This window comes from Balaenoptera musculus, chromosome 9, assembly GCF_009873245.2.
Source record: "Balaenoptera musculus isolate JJ_BM4_2016_0621 chromosome 9, mBalMus1.pri.v3, whole genome shotgun sequence".
In the NCBI taxonomy this organism is placed as follows: domain Eukaryota; kingdom Metazoa; phylum Chordata; class Mammalia; order Artiodactyla; family Balaenopteridae; genus Balaenoptera; species Balaenoptera musculus.
In genome coordinates, this window is record NC_045793.1 from 15,658,624 (window position 1) to 15,683,173 (window position 24,550).

A 24,550-nucleotide genomic window follows, 5' to 3' on the forward strand; every position below is an offset into this window, starting at 1 on the left:
ATGAAGACCCAACGCAGCCATAAATAAATTAATTTAAAAAAAAAAAAAAAAAAAGAGTTTGGAAAAGGTGCATAAAAGGATGGAGAAGATGCAGACTTTGGGAGGGGGTAGGAGGGGGGCAAGAGGGTTCATTCAACTGATTTTTCAAGTTTAGAGACAGTCTGAGTCAACTTTTCATTTACAGCTTGGAGGGAAGCAGTTTTCTTGATGTTACATTTAGAGGCCTCCAGACACTAATTAAAATATGCTTCCTATTATTTGTCTGTTTCTGAAACATTTTTAGTCATGCATGAAGATAGACTAATTTGGGAATTTTGAAAGTTCACCATTTCGGCCAATGCAATGTAAATCATCCCAGCTTAAATGGACCCATTTTGATAAGTAGTTACAGGATGAGGGTCCATAGATGTTAAACATAAGGCCAGCAGGGGTTTCTGGGGGTGGGTGTGTCATCTTTCTTTGAATTTCTCTCTGTAAGAGCGTCCCATTATTCCGAATACTCGTGGAAACATGAAACCCACATCTCAAGACAGAAAAATAAACAAACAAGAAAACCCCACTCTCAGAAAGGGAGGGGGACTAGTGTCGACACCAATAAAACCCCCAAATAAAGGCCTGAAGCTCAACCGGAAGGACCTCGGCCAGGAGACCTGATGCAGCTGAAGAGACGGCTGGACACAGTGGGTCTGTGTAGGTCCTTACACCAAAACTGAGGAAGTGCCGATTGCCACTGAATCCTGCCGGCTACACCAAGTATATTCATTTTAGAAACAGAAAACTTTAGAAACAGAGACCTGATTGAAATAAAAAGATGTTGATTTGGGGTTTGTTAGGACTGCAGCTTGGGCGACACAAATTCAAGAAGCACGTGAATTGTGTTCTGCTGGACTACAAAATGGGGGAGACTTAGGCAAAAATGGCAAGGTTACAGTGGTTTATCAAGAATTACAATCGGAGCTGGCAAGAAGTAATGGTGCTTGTTAACTAAAGATTGCTTGGAGTCCAAAATGGTTGCATAGTTACAAGGGGAGACCTTGAGACCATAAGGTTGCAGCTGGCAGGTGTTGTTTGGAATATAGCTGGTAGTGTCCTTGGGTCTGGTATAGTTCAAAGGAAGTTCAGGGTCTCAGTGGTACAGAGACGTGTCTGAGACCAGATCCTCAATGGCCACCTGGCTCCATTTTTGTCTGCCCGAACTGTGATCACTCCATTATAATTTCAATTTCTCATCAGTACTATATATACACTTTCATAAAATACTTTTTCATCAACAGTGTACCAAGAAGAGATTTCCTTGTCAGTAGAATGCTTTTGGTGCTATTTTCATAGCTGCACTCTATTCTATCACACAGCTGCATCATAATTTATTTAACCAGTTCTGTAATGCTGAACATTTATATTGTTTCTAACTTCTTAAGATCACTTTTTCCCAAAGTTTTGCAATTTGTTTTTATAAAATTATATATGCCTATCACAAAAAGATTAAATAATCAAAAATTCATAACATGACAGCTATAAAGACTGCATCATTCTTTTTACCAATTATAGGGTAAGGACAAACCACTTGCTCTCACTGAAATCATTTCAAAGTTCTTCCTGACAAACTAACTTCCTCTCTTGTCCATTACTAATCCTTTCTTCATGCAGCTTTCAGAGTAATTTGTTTTTTATTTTATTTCTTTCCCCATCCTGCCCTAGTTTTCATACTTCTTTTTTAATGAGGAAATTCTCTGTTCAAACAGAAAAAATTATACAGCAATACCATAGATAAAGGTGTTGCTCAGGATGAAGCAGGGCATCTTGACTCTTCCTTTCCACTTCCCCAAAATGGGGCCTGAAGAGGGCTGTGCAAAATCCCTAGGGTTCTGTGCCCCAGTTTAAAAACCACTCATCTGGCTCAACATCTTCATTTTGCAGCGAGGGAACTGAGTCTCATGGTGGGGACTTATCGTTTGAAGGTTGCTCAAATCTCTTGGGCTAGCTTGATCTAGAACACACATCTCCAAAATTTTTCTCTGCTCTCTCTCTTAGGATGCCACCTAAGCACCAGTCATCTTTGCTCTTATTGAAATCTTTAAAAAAAAAAAAAAACTTTTATTTTGAAATAATTGTAGATTTCACTGAAAGTTGCAAGCATAGTACAGGGAGGTCTCATATCCATCGCACAGTTTCCCCATTGGTTACATCTTACATAACTATAGTACAATGTCAAAACCAGGAAACTGACAATAATATAAAGAGTGTATGTGGTTCTATGTCATTTTATCACATGTATAGATTCATATAACCAGCGCCACAATCAAGATATTAAACTATCCCATCACCACAGAGTTCTCCTTCATGTTACCCCTTCATCGTCACACATACATGTCACCATCCCTAATCCCTTGCAACTACTAATCTGTCCTTCATGTCTATAATTTGTGTCATTTAAAGAATGTTATATAAATGGAATCATCCGGGGACTGCCCTGGTGGTCCAGTCGTTAAGACTCTGCACTTCCATTGCATGGGGCATGGGTTCGATCCCTGGTCGGGGAATTAAGATCTCACATGACACACGGTGAGTCCAAAAAAAAAAAAAAAAGGGAATCATCCAGTATGTGACCTTTTTTCACTAACATAATGACCTTGAGATCTATCGGAGTTGTGTTTATCAATAGTTTATTGCTTTCAGTGCTTAGTAGTGGCCTGTTGTATGGATGTATCATAAGTAGGAAATTTTGGTTGTTTCCAGGTTTTTGGATACTATAAATAAAGCTGCTATGTTTGATGTATGGATTTTTTGGGGAACATAAGTTTTCATTTCTTTGGATTAAATGTCCATGAGTGTGATTGCTGGGTTATAAAGAAAATGCATGTTTAGTCTTTAAAAAAACTGTCAAACTATTTTCCAGAGCGATTGTACCTTTTTACATTCCCACCAGCAATGCATGAGAGATCCAACTTCTGTTCCTTTTTGCCATCATTTGGAATTGTCAGTATTTATTATTTTAGCTCTTTTAATAGATATATACTGATATTTCATTATGGTTTAAATTTGTATCTCCCTAATGGCTAGTGACGTTGAACATCTTTTCAAGCGCGTATTTGCAACCTGTATATCCTCTTTGGTGAAATGTCTTTTCATGTCTTTGGCCCATTTTCCAGTTGGATTGTTCAGTTTTTTTCCTGTTGAAGAATGAGAACTCTATAAATGCTAGATATGGGTTCTTTATCAGAAATGTGGGTTGCAAATATTTTCTTCCAGCCTTTCTCTTGTCTTTTCATCCTTTTAACAGGGTCTTTTTGTTCAGCAAAAAGAAAAAAAATTAAATCCATTTTATTCTTTTTATGGATTGTACTTAGGTGTCCTGTCTAAGAATTCTTCACCAAACCCTCAGTTCTGGAAGTGTTCTACTGTGTTTCTTCTAAAAGTTGTAGAGTTTTATGTTTTCAATTTATCTCTAAACCATTTTGAGTTAATTTTTTTAGAAGGTGTGAGACAATACCATGCAGTGGTTGTAAACAAGGACTCTGGTGTCAGATGACCTGTCATAAGTGACTGTGTGACCTTGGGCAAATGACTTAGCTTCTTTGTGCCTCTATTTCCTCATTTGTAACATGAGAATGAGAACACTGCCAACCTCATAGAGTTATTAAGAAAATTAAATGGGCTAATACACGTAAAGTTTTTTTTTTTTTGATTTATTTTTGACTGTGTTGGGTCTTCGTTGCTGCATGCAGGCTTTATCCAGTTGCAGCAAGCAGGGGCTACTCTTTGTTGTGGTGTGCGGGCTTCTCATTGCGGTGGCTTCTTTTGTTGCAGACCATGGGCTCTAGGCATGTGGGCTTCAGTAGTTGTGGCTCGCGGGCTCTAGAGCGCAGGCTCAGTAGTTGTGGTGCACAGGCTTAGTTGCTCCGTGGCATGTGGGATCTTCCCAGACCAGGGCTCGAACTCATGTCCCCTGCACTGGCAGGCGGATTCTTAACCACTGTGCCACCAGGGAAGTCCACATGTAAAGTATTTAATTGTGTTCTACAGTCATGAGAACAATGCCCAGCACATGGCAAGCACTCAATAGATATATTAGCTATTGCAATGATGTCACAGCCCTGCTCTTGCGTTGGGGTTCCTGCTGCCTAGAATACCCTTCTAGCAGCTTCTTTTTGCAAAACTGGCTCATTTAAAAAATTTCCACACCTCAGCTCAAATGCCACCTCCTCTCAAATGAGAGAGGTCTTCCCTGACCATTTGTCTAAAATAATCTCTCTTCATTTCTCTAAAGCCTATCTTTCTTTGATTGCACTTTTCATAATCCTCAATATCTTGCTAACTTATTACTTGTTTACTGTTTGTCTCCTTCCATCTGGACGTGAGCTTCATGAGGGGAAGACCTTGTCTCTTATCTACCACCCTATCCTCAGAGCCCAGAACAGAGTGGCACATAATAGACTCTCAATAAATATTTATTGAATGGATGAAAGAATTCAGGTCTTTTACAATTACATACTTATTACAGACAATACTACAATAGACATGATTGTAGTTAAATTTTGATTTACATCCTTACTTTTTTTTTTTTAGGATGAACTTCCGAAAGTGGGATTATTGGGGCAAAGGACAAGCAAATTGACTTTCAGACAGATTGCACTTATTTATTTATTTATATTTTTTGGTCTTGCTGCGCGGCACATGGGATCTTAGTTCCCCGACCAGGGATCGAACCTACGTCCCTAGCAGTGGAAGCTCGGAGTCCTAACCACTGGACAGCCAGGGAGTTCCCCAGGTTGTACTAATTTAGAGTCCTGCCAGTGTCATATGAGCATGCTGGCCTTCTGCACCTTTGATTTGGGGCTCTAGGAGAAAAAATAGCAAACCTGAAAATAACCTCTCCCTCCTATATTTCCACATGCTAAATAAATACCTAAGATCCTATTGTATTTTACAGATAAGGACACTGAGGCCCTGGGGCTAAATAGCTTCCCCAAGGTCACACATGTTAAAAGGCAGAGATGGTCTCCTGACCCAGGCAGTTTGGATCTTGACTCTGCTCTTAACCATCAAGATGTACTTTTTTCTCTCTATGCTTCTCAGTGACTCCCGGGCACCAGGACCTTTGGGAGCTACTGTTCCACCCACATGACCGGAAGACACAGCGCTCCCAGCTGGGGTGAAGAGCAGAACGGAGGTGGGCAGGGGGAGGAGCAAGCAGAGGGAGGCACTAATTGGGGCAGGGGCTCCTCTTGCCTCCGGAGCTTATCTGATGGGGGAGGCAGAGTCAACAGCGATGATGCCTTCGGAAGTTTTCAGTTCTAATCTTCCTGCTCTGCTTTGCGAATCCTGAGTTCAGTCTTTGAAACTTTGCCCAGGTGAGTCTGGACTCGAGTGGATCTGCCTGTTGAGATGGGTGGGCGTGGCCAAGTTTGGCTTCTTAATACCGGTCCTCCACTGCCCCAGGTGCAAAATAGCTGCTTCTTCTCAGCTGATTGTTTCCAAACTGCCTACACCCTGCTTCTCTCTGCTTCCTCCCAGGCTAAAGTTAGATTTTTCACCCTGTGTTCTCAAAAGCAATGGTTCTAATTTGATCATACACAAAAATCACCTGAGGGGCTGACTAAAAAGGCAAATCTCAGACAACCTGGGAAATGTGAACACTGATGGGATATTTGATATTAAGGAATTATTGTTGAATCTTAGGTGTGACCATAGTATTGTGTGTATGTGTATGTGTATAACATATACACAGAAGAATCCTTATCTTTTGACTATTTTGATATTCAAATATTTTGAAAGAAAAATGTGATGTATGAGATTTGCTTCAAAATAGCCCAGAGTGGGTAGGAGAAGTGGGTGGGAATTAGATGATACAAAATTCAACAACTGTTGCTGCTGACTGGTGTGTACATGGGGGGTTCTTATACTATCCTCTGTACTTGTGCAGTTGCTTGAATTTTTCCATAGCAAAGTGTAAAAAAACAAAAAGCACCCCCCTCATTCTAGGGTACATTTTACAGGCACCCAGGGCGTCCCTGGGGGATCTGCTCACCTCACCAAGTGAACTCAGGTGGCCCTTGCAGAGAAACACATCTAATTGGCTCACTCTTCTGCCCCTCACCCCTCCGCCAGATAAATGGGAAAGACAGCAAACCTCAGTAGGAAAAGAATAAATCTCTCAACTGGCTCTGTCCCTTTACCTGGGCCACCTGGAAGCTGAATTTTAGCCATAGGCTATATAGATGGATTTGCTTGTCTATTCTCCTTTGATAGTAAGTGTTTTTGAAATTGTTGGTAGGGTAGTGAGTGTGTGTTTGTTTGTTTTTCCAAAACCATTTTTTAATGTTATTTCATTTCTCCACCGAAAAGGAGGGTTTTAATGTGAGCAGTAGATACGCAGGAAGTTGTCTCTGGGGCCCTTCTGAGGCCTCGAGCAACCTCTCCCCCAACCCTCCGCTCACTGGGGGATAGGTTTCTTCCTTAGGGAAGAAAGTCACTGCTTCCTGGTGGGGCCGCAAGGTCATGGCCGAGGGCACAGGTGGGGCGGGGAGAGGGAGGGGGTTTGAGCAGGGCCGGCCGGTGGGGCAGGTTTGTCCTCGCCCCGGACAGGTCGGTGTTGGTACAACAGAGCCGCCTCCCGGCCTCTGCGGGCGCCCGGGGAGGAGAAGCCGCAGGAGGGGCTCGGCCGTCGCCGCAGGGAGGTCACCTGCGGAGTCCCCGGCCGGGCTGGTCCCGTCCGGCCCGCCGCTCGCCAGCCCGACACACCCGGCCCGGCCGCTGCGGCCCGCGCTGCCTGCTCGGGGTCCGGCCAAGGAAGCCGCGGGAGACCCGCGCCCAGGACCTGCTCGGACAAGGCTGGGTAGGAAGGAAGGGTCTCTACCTTGTGCTCTTTGGTCTGCAAGAAGCTAATGCCTTCCGTCTCTTTTCTATGAAAACATCGCCATACTTACCAGAATGGGCAGGATGAAAAATTCATTCATCTCGGTGTCAAAAGGCAAAAATGGAAAACCAGACTCTGCATTCTGGAGGGAGGGATGAGGGTTAGCCTCTAGTCAATAAATGGGGAAACGTTTTTTGAGCACCTTCTTTGGCATTGAGCTAGACTGGTGATGGAGTGAAAGACACAGAGTTCTGACCTCATGGATTTTTCTTGTTAGTGGGCAAAACAGACACTAAGCAAGTAATTGCAGCTGATTATATTCTGGGAGGAATATATAGGAGGGGGCTAAGTTCACTGGGAGTGCTGGGGATGGGAAAGCTTATGGAGGAAGAGGGTCCTGACACCCAGAGGGAGGAATGACAGGAGTATTCCGGTGTGGGGAATGCAGGGTGGGGAGGAAGCAGTTGAGGTTCTAAATCTAGGGTAAGAAGGAGAAATTCTTTGAAGCTGGAGGGGAAGGCCGAGGCCGGACGATGCACGCAGCCCTTTGTTGGCTAGGGTTTTAGGGTTTTAGACTTTATCCTGTGGGAAAATGGGACAATGGAAGGATTAAAACAGGAAGGATAAACCCAGTGTCTGGCAAATAGTAGATTATATATTATAATATGATAAGGAAAAGGGACTCCCTCTGGGAGGTGTGACAGTTCTTCCAAAAGGTTGGACTTCGAGGAAGACAATTTGGTTTGGCAGCAATAGGGCAGTCTGTTGGGTCTTGGATGAGAATGGATTCTAGGTGAATATCCTTTTTCCTTATAGAGGACATACAGATTTTTTTTTTTAAATTCCTGCTGACTGCACAGGGTTCTTGTTGTATCAGTTGAATCATTCCCCTGTTGATGGATATCTAGGTTAGGTCTATTTATTATAATTAGTATACACAATGTTATCAGAAACATCCTTGTGAGTCTATTTCCCCATACATCTCCAAGTTTATCTGGGTGAAGAGCAGTGGAAATCTTGGGTCAAGGATATGAGTATTATAAAGTTTGGTAGATATTGACAAATTGCTCTCTAAAAAGCTGTACAAATGTAACACTTCAAGTATTAAGTGTATGAAAATGCCTGCTTCCCCATACTCTCCACAAAGGTGAGTTTTCAATCATATCTTTTAATCTTTTGCCAATCTGATAGGTGGTGAAAAGTGCTACCTTGTTTTTGTTCATATTCTTAAAATCAGGAGTGATTCCTGTTGCATTTTTTAGTTCTGTTGGATTTTAATTTGACGCAACTAAAACCAGTTTTCGTCCTAAGGTTTTCACCCATTTGTTACCTCAAATACCTTTGTCTCCTGCAGACCAAGGCTGGGTCAAGATGGCGTCCGTATTCCGAAGTGAGGAGATGTGTTTGTCACAGCTCTTCCTCCAGGTTGAGGCTGCATATTGCTGTGTAGCTGAGCTTGGAGAGCTTGGATTGGTTCAGTTCAAAGATGTAAGTACTGCATTCTTTGGAGACCAGAAGAAGGTGGAGTTTCCACTTCTTGGTAGTGAACAAAGTTCAGGGAGAAGAGCCCTGGGCTGGAAGAGATGGAATTCGGTGTTTCTAGTTCTTCTGGCTAGGATTTGCGATAACACTGGGCAAGTGACTTGCAAACATGTTCTCCCTTCCTCCCTGTGTGTCTCCTCTATAGGAATGTTTTGAAACTCTAATCACAAAGATGGCACTGTATTTTACTTTCTGATGTACCATCTTCAAAACATTTGATATATCCAATGGGCGCATGGATTACCAACCTTGTTCTCAGGGCAGAAACCAATTCTTCCTGACTAGTTAGTCTGAGGAAAAAGTATCCTGGAGTCCACAGTCTCTGCAGAGTGACATTCTTGGGCTAGACTATTTCTTTTTTTTTTTTTTTTTCTTCCAGTTTTATTGGGATATAATTGACCTATAACTGTGTAAGTTTAAGGTGTATGGCATAATGATTTGACTTCCATACATCATGAAATGACGACCACAATAAGTTTAGTGAACATCCATTATCTCCTGTAGATACGAAATTAAATAGAAAAAAATTTTTTTTCCTTGTGATGAGAACGCTTAGGATTTTCTCTCTTAACTTTCATGTATAACGTACAGCAGTGTTAGTTATAATTTACCATGTTGTACATTACATCCCTAGTACTTGTTTATCTTATAGTTGGAAGTTTGTACCTTTTGGCTATCTTCATCCAGTTTCTGCATTCCCTCACCCCCCACCTCTGGTAACCACAAATCTGATCTCTTTTTCTATGAGTTTGTTTGTTTCTGTTTTTGTTTTGTTTTGTTTTGTTTTTATCACACACATACACTGTATTTTATTTTTACAAGAGATAAATAAACTGACACCAAGCATTGTAAATGGATGACCACAACAAAAGCAACAATGATTGCAATTACCAAACACGAAACACACTCATACTATGTCATAATATTGACATTCAGTCCAGTAATCCTCCACTGTAACAGCTCCTTTACTTTGCAGTGAAAATTGATTTGTATATTTTTTGCCTCTGAGTCCTTGTGAGATTTTTTTTTTTCATTCAAACAGAAAGTCACAAAAATTATAATCATCCTCATCAGTTCACTCAGTCCCATGTAATTAATTTTTTTTTCATCTTGATCTTTTGTTAGCACTTTTATGAATTCATCAGTTTTCCATTAGAGTTCTGAAAATGCTTATTCATTCAGTTCAGCAGTATAGTGAGTTTGTTTGTTTTTGAAGTATAATTGACCTACACCTATGACTATGTTAGTTTCCGGTACGCAATGATACCAGGATATTGATATTTTTTTTCATTTCAAAATGATCACCATGAGAAGTCTGTTTACCATCTGTCACCATTGGACTGTCTTGAGTATGGTGTTGGGTTATCAATTCCCAGAGGCAGTTTAGATCCTCACCAAAATCTTTTGAATCCAATTTAGAAAATTGAACTCTTTATTTTCTCACTAAGGTCAGGGTCAAAAGTAAGCCCTGCAGAGAAGGGTCATGTCTTGTTCTTTGTGGCCCTAGTTCCTAGCTCAGGACCTGACATGGGGCAGTTTCTCAATAACATTTGTTGGGCTGAGCTGTGAAGTCACCACCACAAGGACGCTGACTTTTTGTTGAAGACAGGGATACATTGCAGGGAGCTGTGCAGTTTTCAAGGTCCTGCCATATGCATGACTCCATTGAGGAATTCAAGGCAATTTGGTTAGTCAGTGCAGCTAAAAATAAGGAAACCTTAGCTACAAGAGGACTCTTAGAAGTATAAGGAGGCCAGAGCTTAAGGCATTTGGGGGGTTGAGTGTAAGAACATCAAGGTGTGTTTTGCCTGGAACTCTCCTGTCTTGTGCACAGAAGTATCTAGTCCTAAGACGATTCCAGCAACATTCTCCAGCATTAAAAAATAAATAAATAAAATAACCAAAGAGAATATGTTGGCAGCAGTTGCTACTAATGTGTGCCTTGTGGTTTCACGTGCCTTGTGGTTTCTTCCCCCCGCCTCTAGTTAAATGTGAACGAGAGCCGCTTCCAAAGGAAATTTGTGAATGAAGTCAGAAGGTGTGAATCGCTGGAGAGAATCCTCCGTGAGCCAATTTTCTGCTTGCTGTCTAAAAGTGAACTGGCAGGGAGGGAAATGGTTTTCAGGGCTGGTGTCCTGCAATATGCCCCTATTTGTAATGCTACTCTAGGTGATCCTGGAGATGGGTCGGGGAGGTTAGAGATGGGATCCAGGTGCTGTGGCAGGTCCCCAGGGCAATACAGGCAGCTGAGCTGGGAAAGGCACCTGTCCTGCTTGACCCCATTTCGTAGGTATGAGAAAATGCAGTCACCTCGGGCTCTCTGGTGGGGTTTTGTCCCTCAGGTTTTCTGGAAGATCAGATGCAAAATGAGATTGAGATTCAGGTGCCTGAGAAGTCCCCGTCGACCCCTCTCCCACGGGAAATGATTACCCTGGAGGTAGGTTCTTTGCGACTTTACTGAGGACAGTCACGAAGTCTGTCTCCTGGGGACTCTGCAAGCCTCTCATGGGTCCTTTACCCCCTTGCTGAAGGCGGGGAGGCGGATTTATGTGTTGGTTCACTTTTCAGTGTTACTCCCCCAGGAAAATCCCATGGTGCAATTTTTAGAGTCACTCTTCCTGATCCAGGAGAGAGCTCTCTTTCTCAACGTGGCCCCAGGGAAGCTCACCCCACTTCGAGGAGTGGTTTCCTTTGGGACATAAGATTCTTACAGGTAGCAAAGTTTTGTCTATATGATGCCACTGAACAGACCTTACGCTGGCACGGTGGGATGTTTTCTTTTTTTCTTTCTTGTTTTTTAAAACGACAGTCATCATGCTGTACATTACATTTCCAGGACTTATTTTATAACTGGAAGTTTGCACCTTTTGATCCCCTTCACCCATTTCACCCACTCCCCTCACCCCGCCTCTGGCAACCACCAATCTATTCTCTGTATCTCTGAGTTTAGTTTCTTTTTAGGCTCCACATTCTACATGTAAGTGAGATCATACAGTATTTGTCTTTCTCAACCTGACTCAGCTCACTTAGCAGAATGCCCTCAAGCTACATCCATGTCGCAAATGGCAGGATTTCCATCCCTTATTTTTATGGCTGAATAATATTGCTTTGTGTATACATACCACATATTCTTTATCCACACATCTGTTGGTGGACACTTGTGTTTTTCCATGTCTTGGCTATTGTAATTCTGCAGTGAATGTGGGGATGTCATTATCTTTTTAAGATAGTGATTTCATTTCCTTTGGATAAATACCCAGAAGTGGAATTGTTGGATCCAATGGGTTGTTTCCTAATTATCTGTCTGGTGGGAAAGAGCTGATGCATTTGTTCCAGTCTGGATTGAGGCCTCTCCTCAGACTGACTCCTGAGGTCAAGTGTGAGAAGACAGCAGTTTTCTTTAGCCAAGGTCACTGTGGCCTGTGGGGACCTTCCTCTTTCTTTCCCCTCTCTGTCTAGTTGCTTTTATAAAACACTGAGTACCTGCCATGCACAGGGCACCTTAGAGAGAAATGAAACATGGCCTTGCCCTCTAGGAGCCCTCTAGAGCGGGTGGTGGAGAAGGCAGGGTGAGGCAGAGGGAGAGGATGCCAAAAGGTAGGCAGGGCCAGATCCCGGAAGGCCCTGTAGATCTTTTTTTTTAAAATAAATTTATTTATTTATTTATTTTTGGCTGCATTGCATCTTCGTTGCTGCGCGCGGGCTTTCTCTAGTTGCGGTGAGCGGGGGCTACTCTTTGTTGTGGTACGTGGGCTTCTCATTGCGGTGGCTTCTCTTGTTGCAGAGCACGGGCTCTGGGCGCGCGGGCTTCAGTAGTTGCGGCACGAGGGCTCAGTAGTTGTGGCTCGTGGGCTATAGAGTGCAGGGTCAGTAGTTGTGGCATGTGGGATCTTCCCGGACCAGGGCTCGAACCTGTGTTCCCTGCATTGGTAGGCGGATTCTTAACCACTGCACCACCAGGGAAGTCCCAGCCCCGTACATCTTGATAAAAAAAAAATTGTACTTTTTATTGTCAGAGGAGGAAGGGCTCCCTAAGGGAGGCGGGCAGGTAAGGAGGATCTTCACTGAGTTGAACCTTATCTCTGGCTGGGTTTTCTCGTTTGTTTTTTGTTTTCTTTTAAGATAACTTAAAATTCTTGAAATTGTTGAAGCCATCAGTAGTATAAATCTAGATCCTCTAACAGAAATATGAGACTGGCAACTCCCCTAGAAAATATTTTGGATCTTGTCTTATTAAAATCTGGATATTTTAGGAGAACGTTTTTAATCCATATGAATAGGATTTCCATAAAATCATCTCCAGTTTCAGTCTTATCACTAGTCTTCTGATACCAGCCCTGTTAATTATCCCCCTCACCTTCCTAAACACCTAGAGCTGATCTTGTGGACTGTGAGATATCTTAATGGCTCATGTTTTTTACCATAATCTTTTTTGTTTTAATTGACGTCTAGTTGCTTTACAATGTTGTGTTAAGTTTCTGGTGTACAGCAAAGTGATTCAGTTATACATATACACATATATATTCTTTTTCAGGTTCTTTTCCATAATAGGTTATTAGAAGACATTGTTCCCTGTGCTATGTAGTAGGACTTTGTTGTTTATTTATTTTATATATGGTAGGTGTGTATCTGTTAATCTCAAATTCCTAATTTATCCCTCCCCCCCTTCCCCTTTGGTAACCTTAAATTTGTTTTCTATGCCTGTGAGCGTAAATAAGTTCATTTGTATCTTTTTTTTTTTTTTTAGATTCCACATATAAGTGATATCATATATTTGTCTTTCTCTGCCTGACTCACTTCACTTAGTATGATAATCTCTAGGTCCATCCATGTTGCTGCAAAATCACTCTAATCTTATTTCTGAGTTTTGGCAGAAGTTTTCCTAGTTTTCCAACTTTCTTCTTAACTATTTCATTCTTTTTTTTTTTTTACAATGTTGTGTTAGTTTCTGGCGTTCAGCAGAGTGGCTCAGTTATCCATATGTATAATCTTTTTCATTCTCTTTTCATTCCAGTCCATTCTACCTCCCTACTGCCAGCCTAATTTTTGTCATGGTGTCGCTCTATCTTGTCACTTCCCTGCTCAACAATGTACAATGGTTCCCTTCTTGCCTATGTCAGGCCCATCCTGGCAGCAAAGCCCGCTCTCCTCAGCCCTGTCCTACCTCTCAAGTCCTCCACTGTCCTCGGGCAGGTCCCTTGATTGTATGCTCTTATACGATATTGAGGATCCCGAAGAGCTTTATTTGTGAGGGTTATATTTACTGATATGACTGCATTAGGAACTAAAACTGAAAAAAAGCACAATATTTATTACAGTGGGTCCCCTACATACGAACCTTCAAGTTGCAAACTTTCAAAGATACGAACGTGCATCTGGTTCCAGCAAAGAACCATAACCTGTGCCATCAGCGTCAGGCGTGAGTGAAATTGCAGCTTGCCCTCCGTCTCCTGTTGCTGACGATCCTTCAGCTCTACCATCTCCCACCTCCTCTCCCTCCTCCAGTCAGGAACTCTTTTGGCCTGTTCACTCCATGCCAGCCCCTGTATGCCAGCGGTTGTACTGTACAGTTGTACCTTTCAAAGTGCTATACTGTGAGATTAAGAATGTTTTTTTTTTATTTTATTTATTTTATTTTATTTTATTTTTTTTTAAAGGAATTCCTTTATTTTTTTTATTACTTATTTATTTATTTATTTATTTTTGGCTGTGTTGGGTCTTCGTTTCTGTGCAAGGGCTTTCTCTAGTTGCGGCAAGTGGGGGCCACTCTTCATCGCGGTGCGCGGGCCTCTCACTATCGCGGCCTCTCTTGTTGCGGAGCACAAGCTCCAGATGCGCAGGCTCAGTAGTTGTGGCTCACGGGCCCAGTTGCTCCGTGGCATGTGGGATCTTCCCAGACCAGGGCTCGAACCCGTGTCCCCTGCATTAGCAGGCAGATTCTCAACCACTGCGCCACCAGGGAAGCCCTTTTTTTATTTTTTATGTTTGTTTTTCATGTATTATTTGTGTGGAAAGTATTATAAACCTATTACAATACAGTACTACATAGCCGATTGTGTTGTTAGTTGAGTACCTAGGCTAATTTTGTTGGACTTACAAACAAATTGGACTTACAAACGCGCTCTTGGAACAGAACTCGTTGGTATGTAGGTGACTTACTGTAACTCATTTAAAAATAACAATATCTCATTACATGTTAACATTTTTTTTAACGAAAAATAATTGTATTTTCCAAAACAAAAACTTTAGTGAAAAGAGTGACGTTGTTTGCAAATTTCTTAAATGCATGGCTTAATAGAAGACTGACTTCTCGTGTCTGTTCTGCTTTGAATCTGTTGGGATATGTTATTCTCATTGAAGTATGTAAAGAGAATTCAGCCTTGCACAATAGGTAGTTGGAAAAAGGAGGAGAATTTTAATAGCCGTTTCAAATAATTGCAGATATTCTTTGATATTACATTGAAACTTGACATGCATGGAGACTCTTGCTTTTGTTAAACAGGTAACAAGTATTTTTATTTCCAAATTGACGTTGGTCATATGTTTTAGACAGTACCTTAAAAAATCACTTCATCCCAATGGGTTTGTTATTGGCTGACTGGTTGGTTTGAAACTGTACACATTTGTAATAATAACCAGTTAGATAAGGGGCAATCAGATGTGTGCCAACAGTCTTTGCTCAGTATTTTCCTTCTAGATACTATTTATTGTAAAGATGAAATTAAAACAACATGTGCTCATGAGTAATATCTGTCTTACCATTGATCACGGGGATTGGTTAATTGATTCAGCTGATCTGGCAGTGACTTGAGTGTTCCTCCCACATTCCCAGAAAGGAGAATCCTGGCAATAGTACACAGTGGCTCGGGCCCTTGCCTTGTAGAATTTCTAAAGAGGCTTTCATAGCAATCCTAGAGGGAATAATAATTCAGGAAAAAAAAAATCTACCCACAAATCTACCATCTCAGCATAAACTGCCTTAATTTTTCTGTTTTTATTCTTGCCAGCTGTATTTTTTATAACTACATATCCATAATATACATTATAGTTTTCTACTTTTCCATTTACTATCATGTTGTAAACCATTTCTTAGATACTGCATAGTTCTCCAAAATATTTTTAACGGCAACGTTACTTTTAATGGAGTCATTAAATGGATAGAGCAGATGGTTAAGAAATGAGGATTTCGGGGCTTCCCTGGTGGCGCAGTGGTTGAGAGTCTACCTGCCAATGCAGGGGGACACGGGTTCGAGCCCTGGTCCGGGGGGATCCCACATGCCGCGGAGCAACTGGACCCAAGAGCCACAACTACTGAGCCTGCACTCTGGAGCCCGTGAGCTGTGACTGCTGAGCCCGCGTGCCACAACTACTGAAGCCCGCGCGCAGCAACGAAGACCCAACACAGCCAAAAATAAATAAATAAATAAATTTATTAAAAAAGAAAAAAAAAAAAAAGAAATGAGGATTTCATTTTCTCCCCCAACTTGTGCCACCTATAGTCAGTGTTCAGAATTCAGGGTAATGATTGTTTTTGAGAGGGGAAGGAATGGGATGCAGTTGAAGCTGGGTGATCAGTGTGTGGGTTCATTATGTAGTCTCCCTACTAAAGTATGTTTGAAAAATGTTAAATATTCAATTTTGTCTGATATTAAGGTGCTTTTTTTAGAAGATAGGAACTAACATTTGCATGGTTATCTTTTTATTTTTTATTTTTTGTTTGTTTAATTTCTTTGGTACCGGTGTCTCTTAGATGGATTTTTAAAACATCTAGCATGATACTGTCAGTCTTTTAATAGGTGACCTTAATCCATTTTCATTTATTGTGATTACTGAGTTACTGGCTCTTTGTTATACCATTCCTTTGTTTTTTATCTCCCCTTTCTTGCCTTTCTGTATTACCCTTCAACCCTTTTCCCCCTTCTCTTGGGTTGAAAGCTATAGATTATAGTTAAGCTTAACATCTGGAGATACATGCTTAGTAAATTTTTCCCATAAAATCTGCTGCTGGTTCAGTGCTCCTTCCTTTGTGGATTATATGTCTTTTTTCCCCCTGATGGCCTTTAAGGTTTTGTCTTTGTTCTGTAGTTTCACTACAATGTGTTTAAGTATGGATTTATTTGTAATTGTTTTCATTAAATAATTGGTGTATTAGGATTTTTAGAAATACATGTATGGTACAAAGAATAATGATATAGCAAATATCAAGTGTCACCACCCTGTATAAGATGAAAGGTGACCACAGTGATGCTCTTAAAGCCCTCTGTGTGCCCCTCATCACCCCTCCCCTCCTCCCTTGGAGATAATCACTACCTGAATTTTGTATTTTTCATGTTTCTGAAATTAATTCATTTTCACTGCTGGGTAGTGTTTCTTTTATTGCATGTACCACACTTTATCCATTCTATTGTTGATGGATATTGGATGAATGAGAAATGAGCTTTCATATTTTAACATTATTTGCTAAATCTCAAATTGTGTCCAGTAGAGAGTTGATCCTCACCTGTTGGATTTTTTTTTTTTTTAATATTTATTTATTTGGTTGCACTGGGTCTTGGTTGCGGCTCGAGGGCTCCTTAGTTGTGGCATGCATGTGGGATCTAGTTCCCTGACCAGGGATCGAACCCAGGCCCCCTGCATTGGGAGTGTGGAGTCTTAACCACTACACCACCAGGGAAGTCCCTGCTCACCTATTGGATTTTGAATTTCAGTAACTGTATGTTACATTTTTAAGATTTCTAAGTACTTTTTTAATACTTCCTGTTCTTTCATTTTATGACATGTTTGTTTAGTAATTTCTTGTTTTACTTTTTAGTGGAAGTAATACCTTTGTTTATCTCTTCGAACATTCAAAACTCTTTCAGACTATTCTGTAAAAATAATTCCACCCACTGCGATTTTGTGTTCTGATTGTTGATTTTGTTGGTGACTTTTCCTATCATTAGATTTCTTCATGAGCCATATTCTTTTTGTAGCCTCACTTGAAAGGGAGATTGGTTTCTTCTTCGTTTTTGTCATCTTGCCTTCTGTGCTCACCCTTCTCTGTGTCACCTTTTTCACTTGCTTGTACCTGGTTCTCCAGGCCCCCCAACTCAGAACTGGTGGTTTCTCTTTTTATATTTTATGAGAAAATATATTTTGTATTTTATTACTACAACGTGTTTGGGGCAGAAGGAATTCTCAACATGTAAATTTAATCCAGCTTCCCTATTCAGTGTTTAAAATGGGGGAAGAGATGTGATTTGCTGAAATGCCTTCACTTCCTCATGCAGCTAACGTCCCTTCCCCCAGATTGTTTTCTGATCCTCCCCATTTGATGAGAGAACTCCTGAGAGTGGCTTTACTTACAGCTCTACAATCTTGCTGAGTTTGACTGAACAGGCCTCTCAACTTCAAGCTACCTTGTGATGCACTGAATACCACTTTGATATTTAGTTATCCATTATGGTTAATATACAGTAAATGTCATAGTGCTTTCTGCCTGGCTTACTTTCTTTTCCCTCCTGCATAGACTGCTCTAGAAAAACTGGAAGGAGAGTTACAGGAAGCCAATCAGAACTATCAGGCTTTGAAGAAAAGCTTCCTAGAGCTGACTGAATTCAAACATCTCCTGAAGAAAACCCAGGACTTCTTTGAGGTTGTAATTTGGGGACTATTTATTCAAGGGCCTTTTCCTCCAGAACCTCAAATTTCCATATTGACAACTGGCTGGTTTGGAATATGAATAAATTGCGCTGTTTCTGTCACATGGCTGGGCCGAGGGGGAGGGGGAGGGTTAGGGTGGCATGTGGCACTGGTCGAAATGAATGCAAAAATATTAAGGTGCTCACTGAAAAGTATGTGCCCCAAATGGCCCAGGCAGAAGTGGAAGTCAGAAAAAAGCACAGATTAGTTTGAGCAGATTTGGGATTTTGGTAGGAAGAGACTGGGGAAGCTTTTTGATCTGGCAAAGAGCACGCTACCTTTTTTTTTTTTTTTTTTGACACACACATAAATCTTTATTTAAAACAGAAAAATAGATCAGTCTAAGCAGTCTACCTTTTGAATTCTAACTATTTGTGGAAAATTGAAATATCATTAAAAGCAGACAAAACCATGAGGTGTGGTTTTAAGGTAGTCTAAATACATTTAAATGAAAATAGTGATTCTTTGACTTTCAGACGGAAACCAATTTAGCTGATGATTTCTTTATGGAAGACACTTCTGGTCTCCTGGAGTTAAGACCTACACCTGCATACATGAGTGGAAAGCTGGGGTTAGTGAAACTCCCTCCTCTGAAGGTTATGTGTAGATGGCTCCCTGGTCCGTAGCTCAATGCCTGGCACGTGGTAGATTTCCCTGAGTGTTTGAGTGAATGAATGAATGGACAAATAACGACTGGCATGAGGACTCTTTCACATGACTGTAAGGCTTCCATCCAGTAATAAACCCAAGTCTAACCTGACCAGGTTGGTGGAGTTGCAGGTAGTGTTACCTTGTTTATGGTGATACTGACCTTCTTGAGTCTGAAGAGTGCGATGTGTGTATCGTCTCCACATGGGAAGGATGTAGTGATAATTGTTTAGATGGGGTTTCACAACTCTTCCCTGGCTTTGGAACAAGGCTATGGGATACATGTTTTTTTTTTTTTTCTTGTCTCTGAAATACTGTTTTGCTAATAAAATAGATTTGGAGTGTGAAGTTTGAGTGTAATTAGCGATGAGGTAGTTATGCAATCGTGTCTTCCACAAGTAGAGGTAATAGGATGTGATAATACCCACCAAAATGTGTGGTGATTCAAAATGGTGGGATTTCATTCAGTGTCCAAGTAAAACTGATGAAAATGAGTTTTAGAATTCTAGTTTTTTATTCAATAGGTACTTGGGGGCCGGCTATTTGAGGCACTAGACATTGGATTTGAAATGGCAAGGAAAATATGTATTGAAAATATTTGATCAGAAGGTAATACAGAATCAATGTACATTTAAAGTAATAGGCCAGTGAAAGTAACTATTCTAAAGTTCATTTGAAAAGTTCGGATCAGAAATTATCTAGATACCTAGATGGTTGTAAAAGCAGAGATGTATAGAAATCAATATATATGTTTCAGTTTTAGTACCTTATTTGTATAAACGCATAGAGACCATTGTTGAGCATATTGAACACTTGCTCCCTTTAGCTACAATGCTATAATGAATGGTCTATCATATTTTTAATTGCAAATAAGTGAATGTATAGTATTGGGATGATTAAGGAAACCCGGACATGTCAAAGGAAACAGGAGGTCAAAAGGGACTTGAGGAAAGTTGGGGCTGGGATCCAGGGTGGCCTTGTGGCCCCTGCCCATCAGGGCTATGTCCTTACCTCCTGCTTAGAGGGAAGGTGGTCCTCCACCTTGTGGTTGCACATCTTCCTATCCTACAGGGCCTTCTCCCTGCACCCCGCTCCCTGTGCCTCAGTAATATGTCCTCTTCTGACTGCCCAGGTTCACGGCTGGTGTGGTCAACCGGGAGAGGATGGCTTCCTTTGAGAGGCTGCTGTGGCGAATTTGCCGAGGAAACATCTACTTAAAGTTCAGTGAGATGGACACAGTTCTAGAAGATCCTGTTACAGTGGGTATCTCAGGCTGCAGGAAATGTTTTCTGAAGTTTTTTGTAGCCCCACCAGAAGGGTTTCATTCTCTCAAACACTGAGTCTTTAGCTCTATGAAGCTAATATCTATTTCCTTTTTTTCTCCTTTCTTTTCTTTTTTCCTCCCCAACCCCTCCTTTTAAAAAATACCCATGAAAGGACTGAGTCTTATTAACACCTCGTAAGTGTTCATTCCTCCAAATACCATAGCTGTACCAGTTCCTGGAAACTTAGCTATAGTAGTGCCCTGTGGAATGGCAGCTGTGTCTTCATCACAAAGCACTGAGAACTGATTTAGGTCAGTGGGTCCCAAGCTCCAGTGTGCATGGGAGCATGAGATCTTGTTCAATGTATCGACAGATTCTGATTCAGTGGGTGGTGGTGCCCGGGAGCCCGAATTTCTAATCAGCTTGCAGTTAGTTGCTGGTAGTCAATGGACCACACACTTCGAACGAAGATTTTGAGGGTCCCCTTCACTGAGTGTCACACGGTTATCGCTACTAATTCCATAGGGTATGCTTCCTCCACCCTTCCGGTTAGTATTTAAATCCACTTACTTTTTAATTCCAAGAAGCTGGGCTTATTTCTAAAAGAGTCATAATCTTGTCTAGAGTAGAGACTAAAAAATGTAATTTTAAGTTTTATTTCATGGAAAACAACTTCATTGCTAAAACAAATACAATTTAAAATAAGAAAAAAGCACTTGTTTAAAAAAAAAACACATTACCATTCTAATGTCTTTATTTTTATTTTTTTTCTTGTCCTCTTTCTCTCTAGTCCATAGCCGTAGGCAGGTGTAATTTAATATGGTTGTAGTAATAGCATGGAAATCATTTTTTTTTGTTTGGCCTTCTCTTGATTTTAGATAATATAATGCCCACCTGTATTACTGTATGCCATTTATAAATATTATTTTAAAATTCGACATTGAATCATTACTTTTCACAATCATGTTTTGACATGGAATAGTCGTGGTGGTAGAGAGAGTATTTACAAAGTAAGATGACTTTAGCCTGATGACATAGAAGATCACTGAACAGATAGCATGAGATCAGAATGGATTCCTGGTTCTGGTGGATCAAGAGACAAGAAGATCTGAGAGATTCAGCAAAGGACTAGGGATGAACTCCATGGTTGAAGGAACCTTTGTTCCTTCAAATAATGTAAAGCAGGCAGTTCCCCAAATCCTGAAATACTCCTTCCCTGCTCCCATGAGCAACTACCAAACAGACAGTTCGTTCTGATATTATTTTCAATTGGTGCCTCATATTTCCATTGAGTTGATGTGACATTTACTGTCTATTATTAGACACTTTATTTCCAATTTTTCTCCAGAATGTAGACACTATGATAAGCATCTTCATGCATGTGGATTTTTATTTTGAACTATTTCCATGATATGAATTCAAGGAAATAGGATTGCTGGCTTAAAGGGTGTGAGCATTTTCATGACCCTCAATAGGTCCTGACAAATGGCTTTTCAGTGGGGTCATACCTGATTCCAAAGATACATGATACCTGAGTGGTGTGTGATGAGTGTGTTGGATTTGTTACCACTTTTCCAACAATGGGTTTCATCATTTTGCCTTTACTCCCCATCCCAAACTAAATAAGAGTAAAACAGCACATTTCTTTGCTTACAGTAAAAGTTGAACTTTTCCATATATTCTTGTGAAATGCATATTTTTTCCTTTCTTGTGAAATGTCAAACTTGGACTTTTAAATTGCATTTAATCAGGGTTCTTACGGGCATACAGTGAGTGTGTGAGTCCAACATTAGACCTGGCTCCACCTTTGTTAAATATCAAACCCCACTCCCCCCTGAAATGTAAATGTTGTATATGAGTTAACTCTGGTGAGCTAGGTTGGCTATTTTTATTTTAAGCCTTGCAATATCCTGGTCCCTCTCTTCTGGATGTTTTCTTAACACATCTCTTAAGCACAGGGCTTAGAGCTGAATACAGGGTTCAGCTGTGATCCAAATAGTGTAGCAAACAGCAAGGTGGTCCCTTTAAGGCTGTATCAGCCTTCCTGGGGGCCCCGCCCAGCCTGCCTCAGTAGCCTTGCCCTCAACCATCATGAGTTATGAACTTGAATCAACTGGGAGAAGTTTAAGTTTTCCAATTTTAAATTTAGAAAATTTTAAAAATTTCTAAAAATATATTTTGTACTGTTTGATTTCCAGAGAGAAGAAATTAAAAAGAATATATTCATCATATTTTATCAAGGAGAGCAGCTCAGGCAGAAAATCAAGAAGATCTGTGATGGGTAAGTGGCTATATTAAGGGCTCTTTTCCTCAGCAATTTGGGTCAGGATTAGGTCAGGGTGTGTGCAATACATTGAATACAATACGTAGAACCTAGGGGAAGGCGGTCATCTAACCAAAGTGGGCAAATGATGGGTTAGCGGAAAAGGATGTGCAGAATGCTTCCTGGCAAGAACCCATGTGTGTCCTTTGAAATGTATGAAACACAGGTTTCGAGCCACCATATACCCCTGCCCAGAGCTGGCGTCGGAGCGCAGAGAGATGCTGGATGGTGTCAACATGAGGCTGGAAGATTTAATCACTGTGAGTGAGGCGTTCGGGCTGGTGACCTGAGCGGGGGCTGCCGATGGGCTACATCTGCCATTTCCTTATAAGTCCTGTCTCCCAGGGCCCTTGCTCCAAGGCTGGCTGGAATGTCTGCTATGCTCCTCTGGCTGTTGTGGCAGAAGGCTTCATAATTAGGAAGCAGTGTTCACTAAGCTCACGGTGATGATTCTGCATGTCAGTGATGCTTTGCCTGGGCTTAGAATTAACCACAGCCCTGGTCAACCTGCAGGTGCCCACCCCAGTCTGATAAAAGGAGCCTTTTATTGCCAGACTGGCCTAGGCCGCATCTGTGATGTAACTCACTAGCCAATTAAGTCGACCAGCCAGTCTTGCTGATTCTTTTTCCACGGAATTGCCCAGTTGTGTGAGCCAAGCAATTAATTCTGTCAAGACAGTGAGTCTAGTTTCACATATGAACACGCCCCCAATTCATATCCTCTTGTCGAATCTGTCATCACCTAGGACGGCTCTCAACACATATGATTTTCTTCAATAAGCTTTGCAAGTAATCACTGAAAGGAGCTGGGCCTACATCAAATCGCATCTCCCAGATCAGCCCTGTCCAATAGAACTCTCTGTGGTGGTGGAAATATTATGTAACCTGCAAGTCCAGTGCGATAGCCATGGGCCACATGTGACCACTGAGCACTTGAAACGTGGCTAGTGCAGCTGGGGGACGGGATTTTTATTTGTATAAAATGCGGCTGCTATATTGGTCAGCACAGTTCTAGGTCCTCAATGAGTATCTTTAGAAATTAGGTGTGTGTGTTTTTCGAAACTCCTAGGCTAACAAACATCTTTATCTTCCCAGAAAAAGCTGTGTTTAATTGTTCTAATCCTCTCTGTTCCCTCTTTGTCACTTGTCAGGGAGACCGTGGTTCCCTGAAGCAATTACCCTTGAAGTCCTTTCCCCCCAAATACTCTGCTGGATTTTATGAAAACTGCATGAGGAGAATGGAAGTTATGCTAAACTTATATTTCGGATGACTTGAGTAGCCCCGTGTAGAGGTTACTGAAGAGGGTTTCTGTGTTGTATCACCAGAACAAAAACTAATTCCACTAAATAAATTCTGTGGGGGCCAAATTGCCTATTCACTCCTTCATTCATTAATTCATTTGTCATTTATTGGAGAAGTTATGTATGTAAGGCATTTTGATAGGTGTATTTGTTTCCTATTGCTGCTATAACAAATTACCACAAACTGTGAGGCTTAAAACAACAGAAATTTATTCTCTCACAGTTCTGAGGTGAAAAGTCTGAAATCAAGGTGTCAGCAGAGCCAGGCTTCCTCTGAACGCACTAGGAAATGATCCTTCCTTGCCTGTTCTCCTATGGTTTGAGTGTTTGTATTGCCCCAGAATTTGAATGTCAAAAACTTAATGCCCAAGTTGATGGTGTTGGGAGGTGGGACCTTCGGGAGGTGATTAGGTCGTGAGGGTGGAGTCCTCATGGATGGGATTAGTGTCCTTCTAAAAAAGACCCCAGAGAGGTTGCTTGCCCTTTCTGCCATGTGAGGTTAGAATTTGAGGTCTGCAACCCAGAAGAGGGCCTTCACCCAACCGTGCTGGCATCCTGATCTCAGACTTCCAGCTTCCAGAACTGTGAAAACTTTCTGCTGTTAATAAGGCACCCAGTCTATGGTATTGCGTTATAGCTGCCCGAGTTGACTAAGGCATCTTCCTAGCCTCTGGCGGTTGTCAGCAGTCCTTGATGGTCCTTGCTTTGTAGATGCGTCACTCTGGTCTCTGCCTGCATCACACATATCTTCCCTGTGTGCCTCCATGTCCAAATTTCTTATAAAAACTCCAGTCATACTGGAATAGCGCCCACCCTACTCCTCATTTTATGACCTCATTTTAACTCGATTACATCTGCAAAGACCCTATTTCCAAATAAGATCACATTCACAGTTACCAGGGGTTAGGACTTCAGCATATCTTCTGGGGAGGA

The 24,550-nt window shown here is 41.4% G+C and overlaps 1 protein-coding gene across 9 annotated transcripts in view; it reads left to right on the forward strand.

The window, feature by feature from the left end:
* Positions 1 to 24,550, forward strand: part of ATP6V0A4 (ATPase H+ transporting V0 subunit a4) — a 73,336-nt gene that overhangs the window by 17,057 nt on the left and 31,729 nt on the right. For 4 of the 9 annotated variants that reach the window (XM_036864328.1, XM_036864331.1, XM_036864329.1 and 1 more), the window contains 9 exons: positions 5,077 to 5,170; positions 8,211 to 8,344; positions 10,384 to 10,462; positions 10,741 to 10,835; positions 17,907 to 18,032; positions 18,556 to 18,650; positions 19,860 to 19,986; positions 22,191 to 22,273; positions 22,482 to 22,575. In XM_036864328.1, coding sequence (XP_036720223.1) covers positions 5,122 to 5,170; positions 8,211 to 8,344; positions 10,384 to 10,462; positions 10,741 to 10,835; positions 17,907 to 18,032; positions 18,556 to 18,650; positions 19,860 to 19,986; positions 22,191 to 22,273; positions 22,482 to 22,575 — 882 coding nt within the window. In that variant the 5' untranslated portion in view covers positions 5,077 to 5,121. Of the gene's footprint in view, positions 1 to 5,001; positions 5,171 to 6,033; positions 6,249 to 6,602; positions 6,836 to 8,210; positions 8,345 to 10,383; positions 10,463 to 10,740; positions 10,836 to 17,906; positions 18,033 to 18,555; positions 18,651 to 19,859; positions 19,987 to 22,190; positions 22,274 to 22,481; positions 22,576 to 24,550 lie in introns of those variants that run through there. The other 5 variants (XM_036864337.1, XM_036864335.1, XM_036864333.1 and 2 more) reach the window with 4 other exon arrangements.